This window comes from Dermacentor albipictus, chromosome 1 (assembly GCF_038994185.2).
Source record: "Dermacentor albipictus isolate Rhodes 1998 colony chromosome 1, USDA_Dalb.pri_finalv2, whole genome shotgun sequence".
NCBI lineage: Eukaryota > Metazoa > Arthropoda > Arachnida > Ixodida > Ixodidae > Dermacentor > Dermacentor albipictus.
Genome location: NC_091821.1, coordinates 357086551 through 357107090, shown reverse-complemented (window position 1 = coordinate 357107090; position 20540 = coordinate 357086551). Strand labels below are relative to the sequence as shown.

General features: G+C 43.5%; 1 protein-coding gene across 2 annotated transcripts in view; it reads left to right on the top strand.

The window, feature by feature from the left end:
- The window catches only part of LOC135902114 (peptidyl-glycine alpha-amidating monooxygenase B-like), a 43421-nt gene extending 23971 nt beyond the window's left edge, over positions 1–19450 (top strand). The window contains exons 14-22 of one of the 2 annotated variants that reach the window (XM_065432033.2): positions 132–248; positions 3958–4030; positions 5224–5366; positions 7113–7201; positions 7996–8132; positions 8228–8389; positions 9428–9524; positions 11460–11699; positions 17084–19450. In XM_065432033.2, the coding sequence (XP_065288105.1) occupies positions 132–248; positions 3958–4030; positions 5224–5366; positions 7113–7201; positions 7996–8132; positions 8228–8389; positions 9428–9524; positions 11460–11699; positions 17084–17244 (1219 nt within the window). In that variant the 3' untranslated portion in view covers positions 17245–19450. Of the gene's footprint in view, positions 1–131; positions 249–3957; positions 4031–5223; positions 5367–7112; positions 7202–7995; positions 8133–8227; positions 8390–9427; positions 9525–11459; positions 11700–15299; positions 15557–17083 lie in introns of those variants that run through there. The other variant, XM_065432042.2, reaches the window with a different exon arrangement.
- Positions 19451–20540: the final 1090 nt, after the last annotated feature.

Sequence of the window (20540 nt, the reverse complement as noted above, 5' to 3'; positions counted from 1 at the left end):
CACGTAAACAGTGTTTTTATGCTGTTTAGTGTGATTCCATAAGAAGCAATTGGCATTCATTCTTCTTCTTTTAATAATATGGAAAAAAAGAAAGAAAACTGCATGCAAACTTTGCGATTGGTGTCGTGCAGGTCCTTTGACTACAACGACGTCTACCAACGTGTGGAAGAGGGCCCCATTCCCGAGTCCACGGTGCTCACCCTTGAGCCCGGGAACGGTCACCTGCTTCACCGATGGGGCCGACAGCAGTAAGTGTTGATGCCACACAAGCTTGAAGTTGAAGGGCAGTGTAGGGAGGCAACTTATTGCAAGGAGGAAGAAGTGTTTAGACATGGCATTGAAGTGACATTTATTTCAAGCTACGTTTTGACTTAACCATGTTCAAGTATTTCAAAAGAACCAAGACTTCCTGTAAGTTGCAACCAATTCTGCCTGCTCCTTGTACCTTTCAGCAGACAAAACATGTACACATAACATGCAGATTAGTCTTGCAAAGCTCATCCTACCAATGATTTATGGATAATTTTTTGTGTATGGTGTGCATTCAATCTTTCACCTGCATCCCAACTGCTTTATATCTACAGTAAGCTTCTTTCCCATAAACATTTTTAAATTAGCCAGCAAGAAGAGTATTGATGAAGTGTCGTGGCCAGTAAAGCAATGTTTGAGAGTTATGGCTTCAGATTTTCCTCCTTCTCAGACAAGCCATTTCAAAATAATTGCAATGACCAACATTGCTTGTGTCACAATTGTTTAATCTCCAGTAAAACATAATGTTATCTGGTGTCTTTCTTAAAAAAAATATTGTTATGCAGTATTTAGATATATCGATCCCGAAGGAGATCGCAAAATATTTACATATATCAATTATTCGAAATATAACATATGCCTACCTGAAGCTTATCTGAGATATCTGCACATCTCGGACAGTTTCCGAAGATCCTGAAAAGCAGGAATTTATCGATTTCCTTCTCCAAAGCCATGTTGAACAGATAAAAGCTGACTTATATTTTGCTCATGAACATTGCAAGTCTCTCATGCTGCAGAATAGTGTTTGATATACTGATCGCAACGCTAGTCCTAAAAGCCCCCCTTGTCCAAACGCAAGATTTCAGTGCACCTCGCACGTGCCCAAATGCTGTTACGTCTCAACACCACAAAGTCATTAATTAGACGTTTGCCGCAAGACAAACCACCACCCTCATCATCAGCACCTATCCAGATGTCAACACAGCATGGACACCGACTGTTGAAGGGTCCCACAAAAGGCCCTCACCCCACCCTTTGCCTGGCAGCCTGAGCGAAGAATGAAAAATAGGGGAACAACGACGATGATTTGGGAGTCACAGTTAATTAGATGCTTAACACAAGTCAAACCACCACCCATCCATCAGCACCTATGCAGAGGTCAACGCCGGGTGGACACCAACTCTTGTCGGGTCTCACAAGAGGCCTTCACCCCGCCCTTTACCTGGGAGCCTGAGCAAAGGATGAAAAATAGGGGAACAACGACGATGATTTGGGAGTCACAGTTAATTAGATGCTTAACACAAGTCAAACCACCACCCATACATCAGCGCCTATCTAGAGGTCAACGCCGGGTGGATACCAACTCTTGTCGGGTCTCACAAAAGGCCTTCACCCTGCCCTTTACCTGGCAGCCTGAGCAAAGGATGAAAAATAGGGGAACAACGACAACGATTTGGAAGTCACAGTTAATTAGATGCTTAGCACAAGTCAAACCACCACCCATCAATCAGCGCCTATCCAGAGGTCAATGCCGGGTGGGCACCAACTCTTGACGGGTCTCACAAAAGGCCTTCACCCCGCCCTTTTCCTGGCAGCCTGAGCGAAGAATGAAAAATAGGGGAACAACGACGACGATTTGGGAGTCACAGTTAATTAGATGCTTAACACAGGTCAAACCACCACCTATCCAGAGGTCAACGCCGGGTGGACACCAACTCTTGACGGGTCCCACAAAAGGCCCTCACCCCGCCCTTTACCTGGCAGCCTGGGCGAAGGATGAAAAGGAGGGGAACAGCATTGATGACCTGAGAGGTGTAGGTTGCTTTTTTGCCACATATTCCAAACCAGTCTCTTTGGAGGCAGAGTTACTGTGGATTATTGCAAGCATGGACGTGGTATCGCAACGAAGTCGACGATGGTGATTTGCTCCTGGACAGTTTTCAGATTCCTTAGTCGACTCGCCTAGGGAAGATGATGGTATTGAAAGCGGAGACCTTTCGAGAGTGAGGACAAAGGGTCCCGGTGTGAATTTGGACATTTAATTCGCTCCTTCATGGAGGGGGCTTCCGTACTGGAGCCGTGTAACTAAGCCAATAAACCCTTTTCCTTCATTTTCTACAACCTGATGTAGCAGTCGATGGGCCTGGTGGATTCCATGCCCTGAATGCCACCTTAGCCACAACAGTGCCTATTGTGTATTTTTGTTCAAGATAAGGTAGAAATTGATGTACTACAGAAGCAAATTAGCCTGTACAGATATGTGATATCAGTGCTGCATTAGTACTATGAATTGCGCATGAATGCACCCCGACTGCATGTCTGTTACAATACCAACAATATGCAATTTAAACAGGTGATTGTCATAAATGAATAATGAGCCATGGAGGTGGACTGTTGTGTCTAATTTTGGAACCGACTTCCTGTTAGAACCAGTCGTTCTCACTTCTTGACTGCCCTAAAAAGCTTGCACGTTTCTTCTTGCGCGCCACTCAGCGCTCTGAGACTTCACGACTGGTAGGCCCTCTTGTTTTCGGCTCTTCCCTTCTAGCCCTTATATCAGTGACTGCCAACACCACATACCCGCTGTTAGTGTTGAGAATGGCTTACAAGTTGCAGAACGTCCGAGGCCATTCCCCCCTCACGTGTGACCGTGTGAGCATGAATGAAACACGTTGAGAACAGACCTGCAAATCACTCAACGATGAGTCTTGAACACCATTGCCATATGGTCTTTCTGGTGACACTAGAAGTGATTGTGCACTCGTTAGGAGAAGCGCACTTCAGGCACAGTTCAGCGTTTGATATGTCGAATGTGGAAGTGAACAGGAATTCAATTTATGTGTAGTGCACTGCCATACTTGTGTAGGAGATATTTAATGGGATTTTGCAACTGTTTGATACAGACAGCAATTCGATATGTCCAAGTTTGATATATCTGGGATCATCTGTACACTACAAGTAGTTGTTGCTGAAATATGAACACTGGCAATAGAGTGGGCTGTTATATTAAATATTAGCAGCAGCACCAGTGGGTCGCTAAATTTATAGTAAAGATGAAAAGGCCCACACTCACCATGTTCAGGTTCCAATCTTATCTTTCTTTTTTCTTTGTTTACGAACAAAAATTGATGGTAAGGTGCATTACAAGAGAAACGAGATGTATTAAGCAGGTTTAGTTCAAAGCTTCGTTTGCACAGCTATGACCACATAACTAGACCGAGCTGCACTCAAGGCAAGCCACCTGCCACATTGGCTCAGTGACTATTGCATTTTTCTGCCCAGCAAAAGGTCGTGGGCTTGGTTCCTGGCCACGATGGCTGCATTTCATTGGTGGTTAATTGCAAAACTGCCCTTAGGTGCACTTAAGTTTAGGTGTGCATTATAGAACCGTAGGCTGTCAGAATTAATCTAAAGCCATCAACTACTGCGTTTCCCATAGCTCTGGGGTTGCTTTGGAATGTTAAATCCCATGAATCAATCAACCAATTCAAGCCAAGCCAAACTTTACACATCCTGCCATTCACATAGCGGCTATGGTGTCTGTAAAGAAATTCGCATTGACAGTTGCACAATATTTTCCTCCTGATATGTAGTAGTGTGATGAATGAATGCCCTAACTTACCGAAATGCCATAGTGCATTTGAGTGTGCATGATCTGGGACACTCATTTCTAGTTTATTTTTTTTTCCCTCTCTCTGCATTGTTCAGGTTCTTTATGCCACATGGTCTCACTGTGGACAGAGAGGGTTTCATTTGGATCACAGACGTCGCCCTACACCAGGTGAGCGGCTTATTTGTATTGCTCGCATGCACAGGTTTGTACTCTCCTTCTCATCAGTTGTATGGTTTTGCCATCTAACCACCTCTATAAATGAGACTGTTAGCATTAAATTTAATGTTCATGTAGCAGCCCAGATGAAAGTGAGTGCCCATCGACAGCACAGTTCCTACTCCTGTGTCTTTACTGTGATGTTCAAAAATGGAAGCATTGAAGGTTTTTTTGTGAAGGCAGCAGTATCCAAACTGTGGCTGGCTGTTATTGGTAGCACTTTTTTTTTAATTCACTTAACATGTTTTTGATAATTTTATGGCCATTACTACCTAATATGCGTGTTACTGTCACACTTTATTGTTCAGCATATCCTCCTTGCCAGATTTTTTCCACCTACAACTAAATTTCGGTGAAGGGTTTTCACATTTCAGCGCACTATTGTAATTCAGAATGTGATTAGCTGATTCATGTGTAAGACTTCTTGGTGCATATGTAGTCCGATATGCAACTTGATACCTTTCCATTTTGCTGCACTTCATTCCTGACCAACCGTACATCAGTGAAATGCGCTGGTAAGGAAGAAACTGTATGCGAGGGTTACAGGGTACATACCATATTTAATCGTGTAAGGCCTGCACCGCCATATTGGAGCACAAGTATCTTTCGGAAAAAAATAATGTTCGTCATCATCATCACATTCCACTTGACCATGCTGCATAGATTCAGCTCATTTGAATGGCATCAGCTCTGCTGCAGCACATTGTTTAGCTGCATCATGCTTTTAGGCGCGTTCTGCTAACAACGATGGGGAGACACTTGATGGCATAAATTGCAGCCTCATGAGTGGGTGATCATGAGAAGACTCATAAAATGACGAGGACAGTGGCAGCAATGAGGACGATTGAATAAAAACAGCCGCCCTCAGTTGCATAGCAGTCTGAGCACAGTTCGAGGCATCAGTGAGTAGCCATAAGCCTGCCTCCTGTAAGGCCCATAGCCTGTGAAACTCCATAAAAGAAAGTGCAGGCCTTACATGAGTAAACACGGTACATAACTGGTATTGAGATCAGCAGCAGGAAACCACAATCAGGAAGGAGCACTGTAGGATGGGAAGATTTGTTCTGTTCGTCTTTTCTTCTGCATTCTTGTAAGACATGGGTGCAGGCAGTGTGTTACAAGTGGCATCCTTGTGCACCTTTTAGGTTCACAAGTATCCTCCTGGTGGAGCCAAGATTCCCCTGATGTCTCTTGGAGAACGCTTCCAGCCAGGAGGAGGCAAGGACCACTTCTGCAAGCCAACCAGTGTTGCCATTGCTAGCGGAGGTGACTTCTACGTGGCTGATGGGTGTGTGAACCTGTGGTTTCTCTGCTGATAGATCTGGCTGCAGGCTACTGAGTGGACCACTATACTGAGGGCTGCTTTTCACGATGTATACTAGTATGTTCATTTTGGGGAGCATATTGGACAACGTGTATATAGTACCTCATTGTACATTACATAATCACCCGCCACCTACCTTTCCCTGTATTTCCCACTTCCCCTTTCCCCAGTGAGGAGTAGCAGGCTAGGGACACGCTCTCCAGGCTGACCTCTCCTCCTTTCTCTTCATTAATATCTACTCCTCCTTGGGGAGTGCAAGTATTCGAAATTTAAAATACAGTAGAACCTCGTTCATACATTTTGGAAAAAAGCCGCGAGAAAAAACATACTAACAGGGAAAATGTGCAATCCCAAGTAGCTAAATAATTTGACAGACTCAACTATTGTTGACATCTACGTAATGCAAAGGGTCGTGCAGATCGTGGCAGCACAAGACGTCGACGCACGTAGAGCTGGTGCTGCTCCTGTGGCCTGAGACACGTTTTGTTGTTTTCCTATTACATAGTGTTTTAAGAGGGCGACAGGAAACCGAAACGAAATCGAGCTGGTGGGTGACGCCAGATGCTGCCGAAGTAAAATGTGATCCACACATCGTGACGCCTGCGGCAGAGAACGGCGGCGCATTTGGATTATCGCCTACTAAAAGCATGAAGTGCACTACCAGTGGGCACGATGCACCACATGCTGTAAAACAGATTCGTGAAGATGCTGATCACAGTAGATTTGGTGGTGATAGCTGTATATATGGCATGTGATGACCCAGGCGGACAGTTGCTTCACTTTCGTAATGGGCACTGCGTTATAGTTAATCTAGTTAGCAGACTACTATTAAATTGTTAGAGAAATTGCACCAATCATTTAGTTATGTCAAACTCAGGTAACTTTGATGCTTTCATGTCTGTTGTAAGATTTGGAGGACGATCCCACCACTGGCATCCAGTTGTAGGAGTTGTCGGACGATCTCGCCACTGCCACCATTTGTAAGGGTTGAAGGTCGTAGAGAGGAACTTGGGAGGAACTAGGTGAACAGGGTTTATTTACAGTATTTACATTTTAAACAAGAGGATACATTCAACAGCCTAAGCGTGGCTCCCAAATGGAGCACGCAAGACGAACATACAGCACACAGCTTACGAGCACACAGCTCACGAGTACATTGACGAGCACAGAGCACGACGACGAGCACACTTAGCAGCCGACAAACAGCCGCTTTTAAACACTTCGGGTTCCCTAGATCCTTAGGTGAGGCAAAACGTTCGACGTCATCGTAAACAAGCCGTCTCTCTGCGGCACGGTTTACACACACACACTTCCTTGCGCGAGGTTCACAGTCCGGAGCCGACGTCAAGCGAACTTCGTAAAACTTGGGGCTTGTGTCAGGAAAGGTGCCTTTTATTCCCCGAGCTGACCCCTGCAGCGTGGCCGGGTGCCCATTGTCTTGCGTCTCCGTAGCCAGGTGGTCACGCCCGACCCCAGCCAGCGCCTCTAAATTCCAGAGCTGCTGTAGTCTGCAGTTCACTGAAGTTCATGGTTGGTTAGCGCTGTCCTCGCTGGTTCTGTGTAGAGCGCCCCCACCGTGGATCGATCAATGCACCTGCAGCAGGCTGAAATAGCTTTGCAGAGCAGTACCCCTACAGGCCGATCCTAACACTGTACCTTGGCCTCTGCCATAAATATTATATATATGTATTGTATCTCTATCTCTCAAAGGTACTGCAACTCCCGAGTGGTGCACTTTGACAAGGGAGGCAAGTTTCTTCGTCAAATCGGTGAAGATGGTGCATTCTCTTCCTCTTTTGGTGAGCATGTCTTCTGGCGCTGTCAAATAACATTTAATGACAACTATGGCTGACACAGCTTTCACCAGCAAACAAACAAACAAAGAAAAAATTAGTCTGCACCTTAGCTACATCTTACCGTCAGTTTCAGAGTGCCAGATCCTCCTTTGCTTGAGTTACATGCCACAGGTTACCTTGCCCAATGCACAGCTTCACTGTATGGGATGGGCATCTAGCTTGTAACATGAGGCTGCCTACAGTGTGCATGCTAGATGAAATCGGCACTTCATTAAGGGTCAAAAATGAGGGAACTTCCCAGCACACATGGAACCACTATGGGCTCCAGGCACAAACATCTGATCTGCCGAAGTGGCATCATTTGTGGGCACCTTGTCTGAAAATGGCACTGTAGACATATAAGACATTACGCTGCTGCTGATAATCCACCTACAATCAAGTAGAGTTGTGGGCACAGTGCCGCCAGTGTCTGTGCCCAACTGCTGCAATATTGCTGGCTCGCTCTTCTCCTAGCTTCCACGGATTCTATAGCAGCCTCGGTCAAACTGTTTGTAAACACAAATAACAGCAAGTTGACTAAAGGGTAAGGCAGTTGAATTAACGTAACAGGCCAACAAAGAGCCACGTACTGATGTCGCATTCAGTGTTGTACACAAGAAGTGCAGGAATTGGGCACGTGCATGGGATGTGCCCATTTTGCATGCCAGGACTTCACATTGTGTCCATCTTGCACTACGGTGAATCATTTGCCACCTTGCAGAATTAGAAATGGTGAATCAGCTTCATTTGGTTTTCAGTGACTGCTCCGCCCGGGAGCTTTGCCATCCCCCACAAGGTCATCTTGGCTGAAACAGAAGGGCTGTTTTGCGTGGCCGATAGAGAGAATGGACGAGTGCAGTGCTTTGACATTCTGGATGGCTCCTTTAGCTTCAAGGTAAGGGGCAGCTCATGCTGAGGTCAGGAGTACTATACAACGATATTCTCCTGATGGTCGTCACCATAGTCTTTCGGTTTCCCCATTCTGTGCAGCTCGCCATAGACGCGTTCCAGGGCAAGGTGTACTCCATTGCTTATAGCGGAGGCCTGCTGCTAGCTGTGTCAGGTCCCCGTGTCTTGTCCAATCCCTCCAGGGCCTTCCTCTTCAACCTCACATCACGGCAGCTGTTGGCTTCGATGAGCCCTCCCAGCGGGGTATGATATGCATTGTGTCTTTACTTTACTCAGTGAACTATATATTTTAATTTACTTTATTTCACCAACTGTTAGTAGCTGAAGCATGGTGCTGTGCCTCTAGGTCGGCTCTTCTTGCTCTTAGCATGTTTGTTTTCTTTCTTCTCTTCTAATTCTTTGTGATTTCTCTGCCTTCCTTTCTCAGATATCCTTTCTGATCCTTTTTTTTTTGCGGTAGACATTGTGTCCCTTCCAGAGCCAGTTGCCAGCCTTTTTATAAACTTGTGATTATGTTAAACTTTTGTTACCTTTGACAGATCTATGCTGTCATAATGTGAAAGCATGTGAGAAAGTGCCTTAATGCAACAGTGGTAGTTTGTTTAGACATATTTAGACATATTAAATATTCAGTACCTGCCAACTGTCCCGATTTTTTCGGGAAGTTTACGAACTTGGGCTCGTTTTGCAATTTTACTAATTTTGTGTGAAACTTTACAAAAAAATTAATTCGGTGGCAAAAATATTTGCTCCTCAATCTTTTAACCTTCTGTTAAAATCTTCTGATGGTGAAAGGATGCAAGATGGGTGCTTGATTGGAGCAAGTTCATTCGGACGAGTTGTGGAGGCAGGCAAAATAGGCAAGAGCTGAAGAATACATCTTTATTTAAAAGCAATGTGTTACTTGTTAGACAGTGCTGTTCTAAGTCTGCTGCGGCTTGTATGTTCAAGACAAGCTTTAAAGAAATGCGTGCTATTTGAAATGTGTGCTGCAGTAGCAATAAACTTTATTCAAATGGGTTCAGTGGTCATCTAGGGAGAGCTTCCTACTAAAATGCATGCTTACATTGACTCCATCTCTTGCCCTTTCATTTCTACCCTCTGTCTCGCCTCCATTCTTTCTCAATTTATTTATTCTCTCATCTTAGCTTTCTTTTTGTTTTGCCATCTTTTTTTTCCTTTAATACTTCAAAAAATAGGAGTGAGGTAGATGGCTGTAATCTTTCTTGTATAGCATTTCATGTGAGGTTGAGTGAACCTCTGTTTGCTTTGTCTTTCCAGTCTTTTATAGCCCCACATGACATTGCGTGTTCCAAGGACATAGAGCAGGTCTACGTAGGTGAAATTGGTCCCAACCGTCTGTGGCAATTTGTCCGAGGTAAGCACAGTTCATGCAGGCTTGTAGCAGTGTGTGCAGGGATGCTACAATAATTGCACCTTCAGTGTTTGTAAAAAGAAAAAAGCTTTTTTGGGGTACAATCTTCCATTTGTGCTGTCCAGGGCAACAACCTAAAATATGTAAACATGGGGTTTTGTTCCAGCCTGCCCACCGTGAGTGCGGTGCACACTTAGCCCTTGTTCTAATAGTCTTGTACTCACTAGTCTCTTCTCAGCCTTGCCTAATATAATATCTAATGATATTTTTACATCTGATATGATCTTATATTATGACACTGATATCTAATGTGAACATTTTCCCAATGCATTGAGTTGGCACTTGGTCAAACTACGTTGCTGCACTTACTAGACAAAGTTTACCTTTGTTCTAACTGTTTCTCAAACAGTTAGGATAAAGGTAAACTTTTTTCTCCAAGCACATTACCAGTGTTGCAGTAGTTCTGGCTCGGAAGCCAAAACTACTGCCTCTTGGCCAATAACTGTAAGGTGCGGAAATAAGTTTGTGTGTGCAGAAACTCACCACACCAGTCAGTGCAGATCTGAATATCTGTGGCTTAGACAAAAGGCGAACATAGGAAGCTTGGAAAAGCTATGTAATGCCTGCCGACATGCTGTCAAATTTGGCGAGCACTACATAGCTCTTCCTATTTGTCCAAAGCGGTCACAAGTGACCAAAACATGAGAGTAAAAATGGGCCTTTACAGTCATAGAAGGGAATCAAACAGTGCTTTAGACAGGATGAAATTCAAAATATTTGGCAAGCGCTGTTTGACTCTCTTCTAAAAATGCACCAACCAGCCCAGTTCACCACATTCCTACTTAACACTCACGTTAGGTTAACACAGACAGCTGCTTCGATATTAGCAACAGCCCATTAAAATCCTTTTAGTGCGACAAACTATTCCAAAAACTGCTGTGCTATGAGATATTTGCTGTTGTGCAATCTGCACCTTGGAGCTGGCTATCTTGAGCATTTATTAGTGTGTCCAGATTGTCTTGTTCTTGCTTCCGCATCGTAGACAACCTCCTATCTGAAAGTTTGTTTTCAGTTCAATTATGCCACTTTCTATCTCTCTTTCTCTCTGTCATTTGTCTTGGCCTTAGGAGACCCATTTCACCACACTCAAAGCAGTTCCATGCAGTTTCTCAAAACATTGTGTTGCCACCTGACCCAGAAATGTCATCACTACATTTAGCCATTAAGTAGGCAACTATAAGTCATGTCATGAAACTAGCCATGCTGTATATTTTGCGCATTGTTCTTACTGATTTAATTTCATGTGGCCCAAGAAGGCCTTGCAAATAAACTTTTTTAACATTCAATTGCTATGTGACAAGGCAAAAATCATGGGCAACTCCATCATGTGGTGAGCCAAGCAATTGCTGCCATAAATGTCCTTGCTGCATTCAAGTATATGAGAAAGCAAAAGCTATAGAAGCCATTTACTAATTTGACTAATTTGATATAGATTTCACTGACCAGCAACCCTTGCACTCATGGTGGTGGGATGCCAACTTGTAGCAAAAGCACTGTTTTGGGAAGTCACTTCTCTTGTAATCTCACTTTGTAAATAAAAAAAAAACTTCACAGCTTAGCAGGTTAGACAGTACAAATAGAGAGTGTTACAATCTTTCATTTCGGGTTGCCCAGTAGTACCTGAAGCCACTGCTTTCGAGCAGTCATCATTGGCGTAAGCAACGTCTCGGGCATTTCTGGGCAGTCTGAGACAACAAACCGCATAGACCCACAGAGGCTCGAACGGCATGCAAGTCTATTGCTCGTGTCCATCGTGGCCCATTGTTTTCGCTGTTCACCTTGTTGGTCACAAAACAGCTGAGCCCTGTTTTGCGTACTAATAAAGTTCTTCAGACATTGCCAGTTGTCCTTCACAGCGTTTCACTCTGTTTGCTGCAGAAGTGCACCGGAGCGGCAAGAAGGTCCTGGTCGATGTGCCTCCACCAGTGGTGCCTAGCACAACGCCCCCTTCGGTACCGCGGGGTGAAACAAGCTCCAGCAAGTTGCCTACCTCGAAGGAGGCTGGTGACGAGGACGAGGACAACTTTGGCTTCTCCATGGTGGTGGTTGCCCTGCTGGCCATCCCCATCCTTTCCTTCCTCATCATCACCCTCATTGTGCGACTCAAACGCAGGAAAGGTGAGTCACGTGCAACTCTCAGGCAAAAAATAGGTACAGCCATTGTTAGAGATGGTGAATAAATATTTAGCATGACGGCAGCTAAAACAACTTATCATAGCTTAAAACAAGATTCTAAAGGAACAGCTTAAGACACCATATGTATTGAGGAAAGTGCCCCACAGCTTTCAGGAATGGCTTAATACAGTAACATTTCTCCACACGCTTGACCTCATAAAATCAACTCTTCAGTAGTTCCTTTACTGCAAACAAAGGCTATTTTCACCAAGCCATAAGGCACTACTTCCAACGGCGCACGAGCTTTATAGAGGTTAAAATAATTTAAATTAGTGTTCTTGCATTTATGGCTGATCAGTGTTCCAGTGTTTCAAATTGTCAATTGTCAAATTGTCTTCAATCAAACCATCAAACCAGTCAAATCAAATTGACTTCAAATTGTCAATCTCAATAATTACCTGTTATCTGCTATCCTTCTCGTTAGTTGCCCCTGAAGTATTGTGGCACTGGGTTCGGTCACTCAATCAGGATTAATTTTTCTTCAGGTGCAAATCTCCTGTATAGAGTAATGTGTGTGTGTCCTTGTATCTTTATGCTGTTTCAAAGTGGATGGATACCAAATTTCAATTTCATTGACAACCCTTTATGTGTAAAAACATGTACTAAAAGCACCAAAAGTACACAGTGCAAAGGTTCTGCAAAAACAACAAAACTTAATTTTCTTGATGCCATGGTATGGAATCTGAAACTGAAAACTGTAGTTCAGACTTAGCATTGCAAACATTGCAATGCATTAATCAGTTTCGGGTTTTCAATCTAGGTTGCCAAGAAATATTCATTTATTTTCTAGACCTGTTTGTCTGCATACTTGTGATCACAGGTTTACATGACGGGTATGAATGCACAAAGAGCACATGAAACCGTTACCTGCTTTATTACTATGCATTCTTCTTATTGAGAAACATATGTAAAGTGACTCTATGCATCACCCTTGAGTTTAGAACTGGAAGTCAATGGTTCTCATCACTCGCCATTGCCAAACATTAAAACACAATCACACCAAGTAATGGCACCAGGCAACATCATGTATTAAATAGGAATGAATGGAAAAACTTGAATACTGTCCTTCGTTAGCTTTACTATAGTTTCAAATTTTTTCTTAATATATTTCTCACGCTCCAAAGATAACCGCACAACTGATGCAACAGACGTTGAGGTAACATGCCAACATAAATGAAATATAAGCTGCTCTGAATCCACTGTACTAATAGCAAGGCAAGCATGTCCTGCAATATTCACTTCAGGATGCATGATTCAGTCAAACCACAATATAGCACACACTTGTATCACAAATTATCATATACAGTACACACTCATTATAATGGATGCGCATGCAACATACTTTCTGATATAACATTCTTCTCACTTAGTCTGTTCCGCTTTTCCCAACTATAACGGACGAAATTTTGTCTAAATTTCATCTAGATAGTACATAGTGTGCGTACAGTGTACCTTGCTGCGGTGATGTGTGTGTGTGTAGCAGTGAACTGCACGCAACTATTTTTGGCCGCTTGTGGAATGTGCGAACACACTAGCGGCAAGCTTCCTGCAACACCATGCTATATGGCGCCCTGTCGGCTTAGAGTTTTCGGGATGACCATGCAAGCAACTCATTGCCACACACCGCTGTCGACTGGCTTGGTGCCGCACCATTTCCAAGGTGATAGGCTCTTATTCGATAACAATAAAAGATAGACTGATATTCACAGCATACAGACAGTAAAGCACATGACGCAACCTCTCCCATGCGCTGAAGCAGAAGCCAAACTCGGGCTCAACGTTCAACTTGCCTCATGTCACAGCTCTTGCTCATGCTACAGGTTTGATAGCGGTTGTCACTTGTAATATAAGGTAAAACTAACACCACAGTTTATTCTACCGACCATTATTTTGAGTGAAAAACAAATGGTAGCCAATGTTTATATCATTGCTGGCAGCAGCGTACTCCATGCGGTCACCATGCACGGCGGAGAGCTGCCCACAATGACAGAAATATTGCTATAGTGGATGAAGGCATCTGAAGTGAAAATAGGCTATTTCAGAAATGCTTTGCTGCAAAAAGTACTTCAGTGCGTTCAGAAGAAGCAGAGTTATTGGCAATCAAACAGGGCCTCTACTGTGTTCGCGTTCCATCTTCAATGCCTTGCACTGCAAAGGCTATGGCTGAGTGAGGCATGCCCACAACGCTTTGCGTTCTAAATGTCACCGTGACGCGCAGTTCAAATTTCATTGTGAATGTTAACATAGATGCCACGACTTCCGATTTTGGTGCCTACGACGAGCTAAACGTAAGCCAAATGTGGCTGTTCTCAGCGAGCTGCAGTGCGCTTAGCCACTGGACTCGTGGCGGCACCTTGCGGCAGCCACGGCATCTACGCTGCCTAATTGACTGCAGCTACCAATAGCAGCCGCATATTGGACTCCGCTTTATTACAAAATAAAGCATCCGGAAGAGAGTGAGGAACAGGCTTCTGTTTGAAAAGAAAGCGTTTGAGAGAAGGGTGACTTCGCACTCTTCTTCTGAGCTCCACACACCACGTGCGACAGCAAGACTTGGCCGAGATGTTCACAGCAGCATATGCTACCTGTGGACTAATTTATTTCACCAAGCCCGAGGGGGGTTTAGGGCCTCTTTAAACCCATTTTTTCACCAGTAGAAAAATGTTACCTTTGTGATGTGCATGTTCTAGTGTAGGAAGAACTGCCATTTATTCACGGCCAGCATTTGCAAAAAAACAAGAGGACAGCAAGGTACCATGCAGTGTACAGTTACCTCAAAAATTCATTTATTTATTATTTTATTCTAATTCCACATTTTTTAAATGTCTCTGCTATCACCTCCAGGTTCCAATATGAATAATCAAAAGACAGCAGTATATATACAAGGTTCTGCTATTTCACAACATATCACAACCCTAATTTTGGACTGCATGGACTTCAGATATAACAGACCTTTCTCACTGGATTATGCTTTATTGTAACGAGTACAGACTGTATAATGAAGTAAATGTAAATATGTTTTTGCTGATATCTAGCATGTAATAGTATTGGATATAATGGAAGTATTTTTTGTGCTGGACACAACTTTTTGTAATGATGCTTAACTAAACTAAAAGAAATAAAGTTATATATTATAACAAGCATCACTGTTGCATAATTTTGCATATTACTATTATAACATCATTATGCACGGTGTTAGCAGTATTGCTATTCTGCATAGACATTGCATAACAATATGAGTTGTAATATAAGACCTATGCTATACACATGCATGTCTTAGTTGGTGAAGGGCTTAAATTTTGGGCACCCCAATGTCAATGAATGAGTCATGGCTGGCCTAGAATTAATGCATTCACCTCCATGCATTCCAGAGGACTTGTAACTCAATCAAATAGAAGGTGCTTTAATGCTGTTGTCAGTGCCCTGACTCTTCTTTAAATGTGGAAGCAAGAAAATGTCTTGCCCCATCTCTGTGCAGGACACATAATGTGTCATTGTCGCGTAACTCTTTAACATTACCTAAATTATGATTGCTTGTTTTAGATCCAGAATACACTCCATTGGAAATGAAGATGGGTGATGAGCTTCTGTGCCCTGACTAGCCACCTTGTCAACTGCTGCCAAATAGCACTGTGCATCCTGACACCAACAGAACAATGCCAACATGAAACAATGATATTAAAACCTTTCTGAACGGAACACCAGGAAGAGAACAAAGGAGAAGTACAGGTGCATAGCGGGGAAAAATGCTTTTAACTAGTTTTTTTTTTATTATTAAAACCAAAATTGTTACATTGTCATTCTTGTTTTGTTTTCTTTATTCTTCATTGTCAGTTTTAGTGCCACAAAGCATGTCTTTGTTGGAAAATTTTAAATCTATGGCATTTTGCTGTCCCACTTGTCTAGTACTAAAAAGGCATTAGCATTTTCTTCACATTGCGATAAAGAAACAGCAAAAAATTTATATAGGAGCAATAGATTGGTAATGGTGATCAACGTGCACTTGAAACATTTCTTTTGTCTACATTCAGCACAACACCAAAAGAAACATGCTTATGATAAGCTGTAGTGTCTACATCAATTAAAAGAGATAGTGTTTACCTTGTAAGCTTTCTAATGTTCCGAAGCTGAAAAATTAACGCTGCTTGAACAAGGAATGTCATCATATCCTGTGTTTTGGCAAGAGTACTTGCCTTTACCCTGACGAAGACAAACCCCCTTGGTAAAACGTTGGATATGATATTCCTTGTTCTACAAGCACTGTTTATCACATCAAGCCTCCATCTTCCTGCAAATATCTGTCTTGTTGGAAAGCTGATAAATGACATTTGTCATTTACAAGGCTTTTTGACGCACAGTGGGTAGAGCACATCCTTTTCATTCCTTTATCCATAGCTCACCATAGTGGTTCAGTGGCTATGGCATTCTGCTTAGCACGAGGATGCAGGTTCGACTCCTTCTGCAATGGCCAGATTATGGCTAGAACAGGAGTCAAATGTGCTCATGTACTTACTAAGTTATGGCACATTTGAGAACTTCAGGGTTAAAATTTTAGAATCTGCTACAGTGCCCCTCGATGCTTTGGGAAGTTAAACACCGTCAGTCAGTCCATCAGCTAGTTAATCAATCAATTAATCAAGCAAGCTATGATATAAATGCCTGTGGTGCCACCAGAACCAAATCCTAAGATGAAGCAGCAAAAAGATGAAGTGCTTCTTTAAGGGGCACTTTTTGATGCTTATGGTCTCAACTACGTGAGTTTTTACAGGCCATGGCTGGCATCGAGTCTCCCAACTATGACGTTTGGAAACTCTTCAGCACCTGCATTCAGTCGGCAGTCAACTTCACGTTTAATGTCAGCTCCAAAACCATCTGGAAGAGCAGCAACCAATCACAGACTACATTTTAGGCAGTGACTTGCAACAAGCATCAGTGCTCGGAAGCTTTATGTTGCATGCTGCCATTGGGGGCTGTTGTTGATTCCACTCTGGAGCGAAAAAGCATTTGAACAGCACATTTGAGCTACAGCCTGGAGGATATATTGTTCTGCAGAATTACAAAACAGCAAAGGGGAGGACCATGTCCTATCACTCGCCTTCCTTTCGATTTGGTTGCACAAAATTCTTAACAGTGTTTACGTAGCTCCGGCCGAAATTGTTTGCTTTCACTACACCAGTGCTGTATGAACACTAGATGCTCACCGCCAGCCGACTCCTGTGAAAAGACTTCTTTGTGGTCAGGCCGTAATCATTGTTGTGCTTGAAGGCTCATGAGTTAGCAGTGCAGTGTGGCACATGGCTGAGTCTCCCTGTGGCTGGCATGTGCAGACAAAGGGTCCAGCAGCAAAGGCTGGTCCCAGGGAAAGCTGGACCTGGGCCAGCTTCTGCAGCCGCACCGGGGTTTCGACCGACTAGCTCTGGATGACACAGCGTCTGAGGGCAGCGACTCTGACGTTGAGGAGTACAACGCCCCTGCCCGCAAGGCCTGAGAAAGCACCCTCCCCTTCACCCCCTCCAAGATCACCCAGTGAACCACACACCCTAGGTGTTTTCCAGCACACACCCAAAAAAGCTGCGTCACTCAAGGATTCCCGCTTGTAGTGGTCTAGAGCTCTCCTTGTGGGGGAAATGAACACTGGCAGAAAGTGGAGTTTTGAGCCCACAGAATTTAATCCAGAAGCTTGCATGCATTTTTTGTAGCATTGGAACATGAATGACAAGCAAAATGTCAAGCTTGTAGAAGTGATGAAAGTGTGACACTGTCTATCTGCACCTGCTTGAGAGCCCAGGCACCAATGCTGCACGGCTGGAGCATGTGCAGTCTGTTCATTTGACCCACAAAGAGACGTCTGGATATCTGTGATCACATTCCTTCATGCCATGCAGCCAACCTGAGCAGAGTTCAGCTTGACTTATTGGCAACCTCTTGAGCAGCCAGTCCATTGCCTACCTTCCCTTTGTTTTATTTTTGTTGTTGTTGCTTTTGTTATATCTTTCCAAAAGGGAAGTCACCTGAAGCCTAGGAAGGGAACTGTGTGTTCACTCCTGTTCGTTTTCAACTCTGGTCACATTTGCTATATACTCTAGTGCATGCACCACATGGCAGGATGTCCCCGTTTGTATGCCCCCAGCACTTTTGGTGGCATTTCGAACAACTGTGTTTGCACTACGCCTTATTACATGCTGTCAAAAAAGCTCTTTAGGATGAGCATATGTGTATATCATGTTCTGGCAGCTGGCACTTGATGTCATCATCAAGATGAGAAGAACAGTGATGTGTGGCAACTATTGTAACAAATCCCGCACATTGCATTCAGGCAGGGTCAGCGATGACATCGCGCTATTATGTCGAACAAGTGGCAAATTCGTGAGACTTTAATTTTGGGATGGCTATGAAGTCTGTGGTCTTCTACTGGCTGGTAGTATCATTAAGATAGCACTGATAAGGTAGCTCTCAAAATGGTTTGTAAACATGACAATTGTCGTCAAACTTCGAAACCGCTTCTGAAGTGTCACAAAAATAACAAACCAAACAACTTTTGGTGTGTAAGCAGTATAAGGTGCATTTTAACTAACTAAGGTCGCAACTTTTTACTACACCACTGCTTTAGTCAGAATGAATACTTGTTCGTTGGGGTTTTCTTTGCCTACCAAGATAGTGTAGAAATCCCAAAAACTATAATGAACATATTTTATTTTTTGGTTCTGGAATTTTCCCAGCTGCAGTCCTAGGAAATGGTTGGAATTGAGCTGTTGCCAAGCTGTCTGTGCAGTCGAGCAGTTAGGTAGGATGTAAGCAAACGGCAAGGATCTATTTTGCAAACAATACCTGTGTTTATGTGTATGTGCACCGCCCGAGTAATAGCAGCCATAGAGTTTCCTACAAAAATGACTGAAGGGAGCTCTGGTTCTTGTGCCTACAGGAGATGCAACTACAATAGTTCAGGCAGCATAGGAACAATGGTTAGTACGTGCGTTTTTCCTAAACTTCGTCCTTCTGGCTTCAGAAGGCTTTGTGACTTTCTAAAATGATAATTTCCAACAAAATATTGTGTTATATATGCAACAATATGCAGTGATTATGCATGTTTGCAGAGTCTTATTGCCTACTGCAGTTAGAAGAAAAAAAAGGATTGCTTTAAAATTGAGTGCAATAAAGGCTGGTCAAGCACATTAAATAAAGCCAGAAGAATGCCCGAAGCCACAAGCACAAAGATAATACAAGTCTATGCACTAACTGCCTTTCCTGTGGTAGCTGAACAATCACAATGCCAGAGTTCCCTCTAGTAATTTCAGTAAGAAACTCTATGACAGCAGCATGCTAAAACAGCTTGTGTATTAGCTGGTCTCCAACAGATATTCAGATTCATATTGTCTGTGTCAGACAGTAGCCAGCCTTTCACTTACACGGACCACTGCAATAGGCCTCGAAGGGACATTGCAAAAACTCTCATTCAGAGTCACAATTTTTGTAAATTTATTATTTTTTTTGTTCTTTGTTGACCTGTCCTGTGGTACTTCTACACACTGCGGACATTGTGGTTGTGGAATTGTGTCATTGTTTTGCTCCGTGGTCCGTGGCACCTGCGTCGATCTCTCTTGTGTCAGCAGCCTGACTGAGGCTTTTTAACCTGAATGGTGGTTTGGAGCAAGCTTCGAAGTTGTGAGAAATAAATGATGGCAAACTGCCTGAAACTATGTTCTCTCTCCTGCTTTCTTCAGCTTAGGTTTAAGAACAAAGAGAATGGTAGTAGCTTGGTGTAAGATAGACAGGAGCACTGACTCTCCTATCGTGCAATGCATTTGGCGCAGCCAAACAATGTTTCAGCGATAAAAGGTACCCAGTACTCAACTGTGCTGTCTGCCCGTGCTCTCCTCCTCCTTTCTTTTTTGTAGCTTTCCAACGCATTTTACTATCTTTCTTTCTTCCCTAACTGTTGGCGCTAGGGAGCCTATATATGTGTGTGGAGCTCCGTAGTTGGCATGGCGCCAAATGTGTGTGCTGTACAGCGGTCAAATCAAGAAATGAATGTGTTGAGACGTGACCTCAGAGATGGTGCACAATAACAGCTTTTGCGCCGGCCGTCCTATTCACACGGAGAGAGCGTAAGTTCAGTAGTGAATGTGGTCAGCTCCTTCTCCGCTCTGCGGTGCTCACAATTGGGGGCTTTTCATTTATCAAGGGGCTTTCGGGTGCTCCGGTACTGTTGCTGTGGCTCGGATGAGGTGAGAAAAAAATGCTTTTGGGCTGCTCTGTCATCGCTTACTGGTTTGGAAATGACAGCTTACAGTCTATAAGCAGCAAAGTACATGCTGGGGCCTAATTATGCTCAAATGTGGTTACTTACACGTTTACTCCCACTACATTCACGTGTAGAAGTGGAATATCCTTACAAGAATTCATCGCGTGCTGGAAACACCCCGCACATGGCAATTTGTGGGTTGTATGTATGTATATCGTCTTGTGAGCTGGTTTCAAAGCTTTGAATGAGTTGCCTGGTGGTGTCGGTGCTTGATTTCGTTTGTGCATTTTACCCTCGTGATAGGGTGTAAAGCAAGGCACAGCATGATCCGCCCTCAGAAACCTGCTGCATTCATCATTTGTGTGCCTAAATTTAGGTGCACGTTAGAGAATCCCAGGTGGTTAAAATTAATCTGAACCCCCTTGTATGGTGTAATTGTATCGTGTTTTTGGCATGTACACCGAAGTTTTATGTTCTGTTTTTTCGATCTCTTTCTTTTTTTTTCTCCCCCAGGTATCACCACAGTAACGTTTAGTCATACT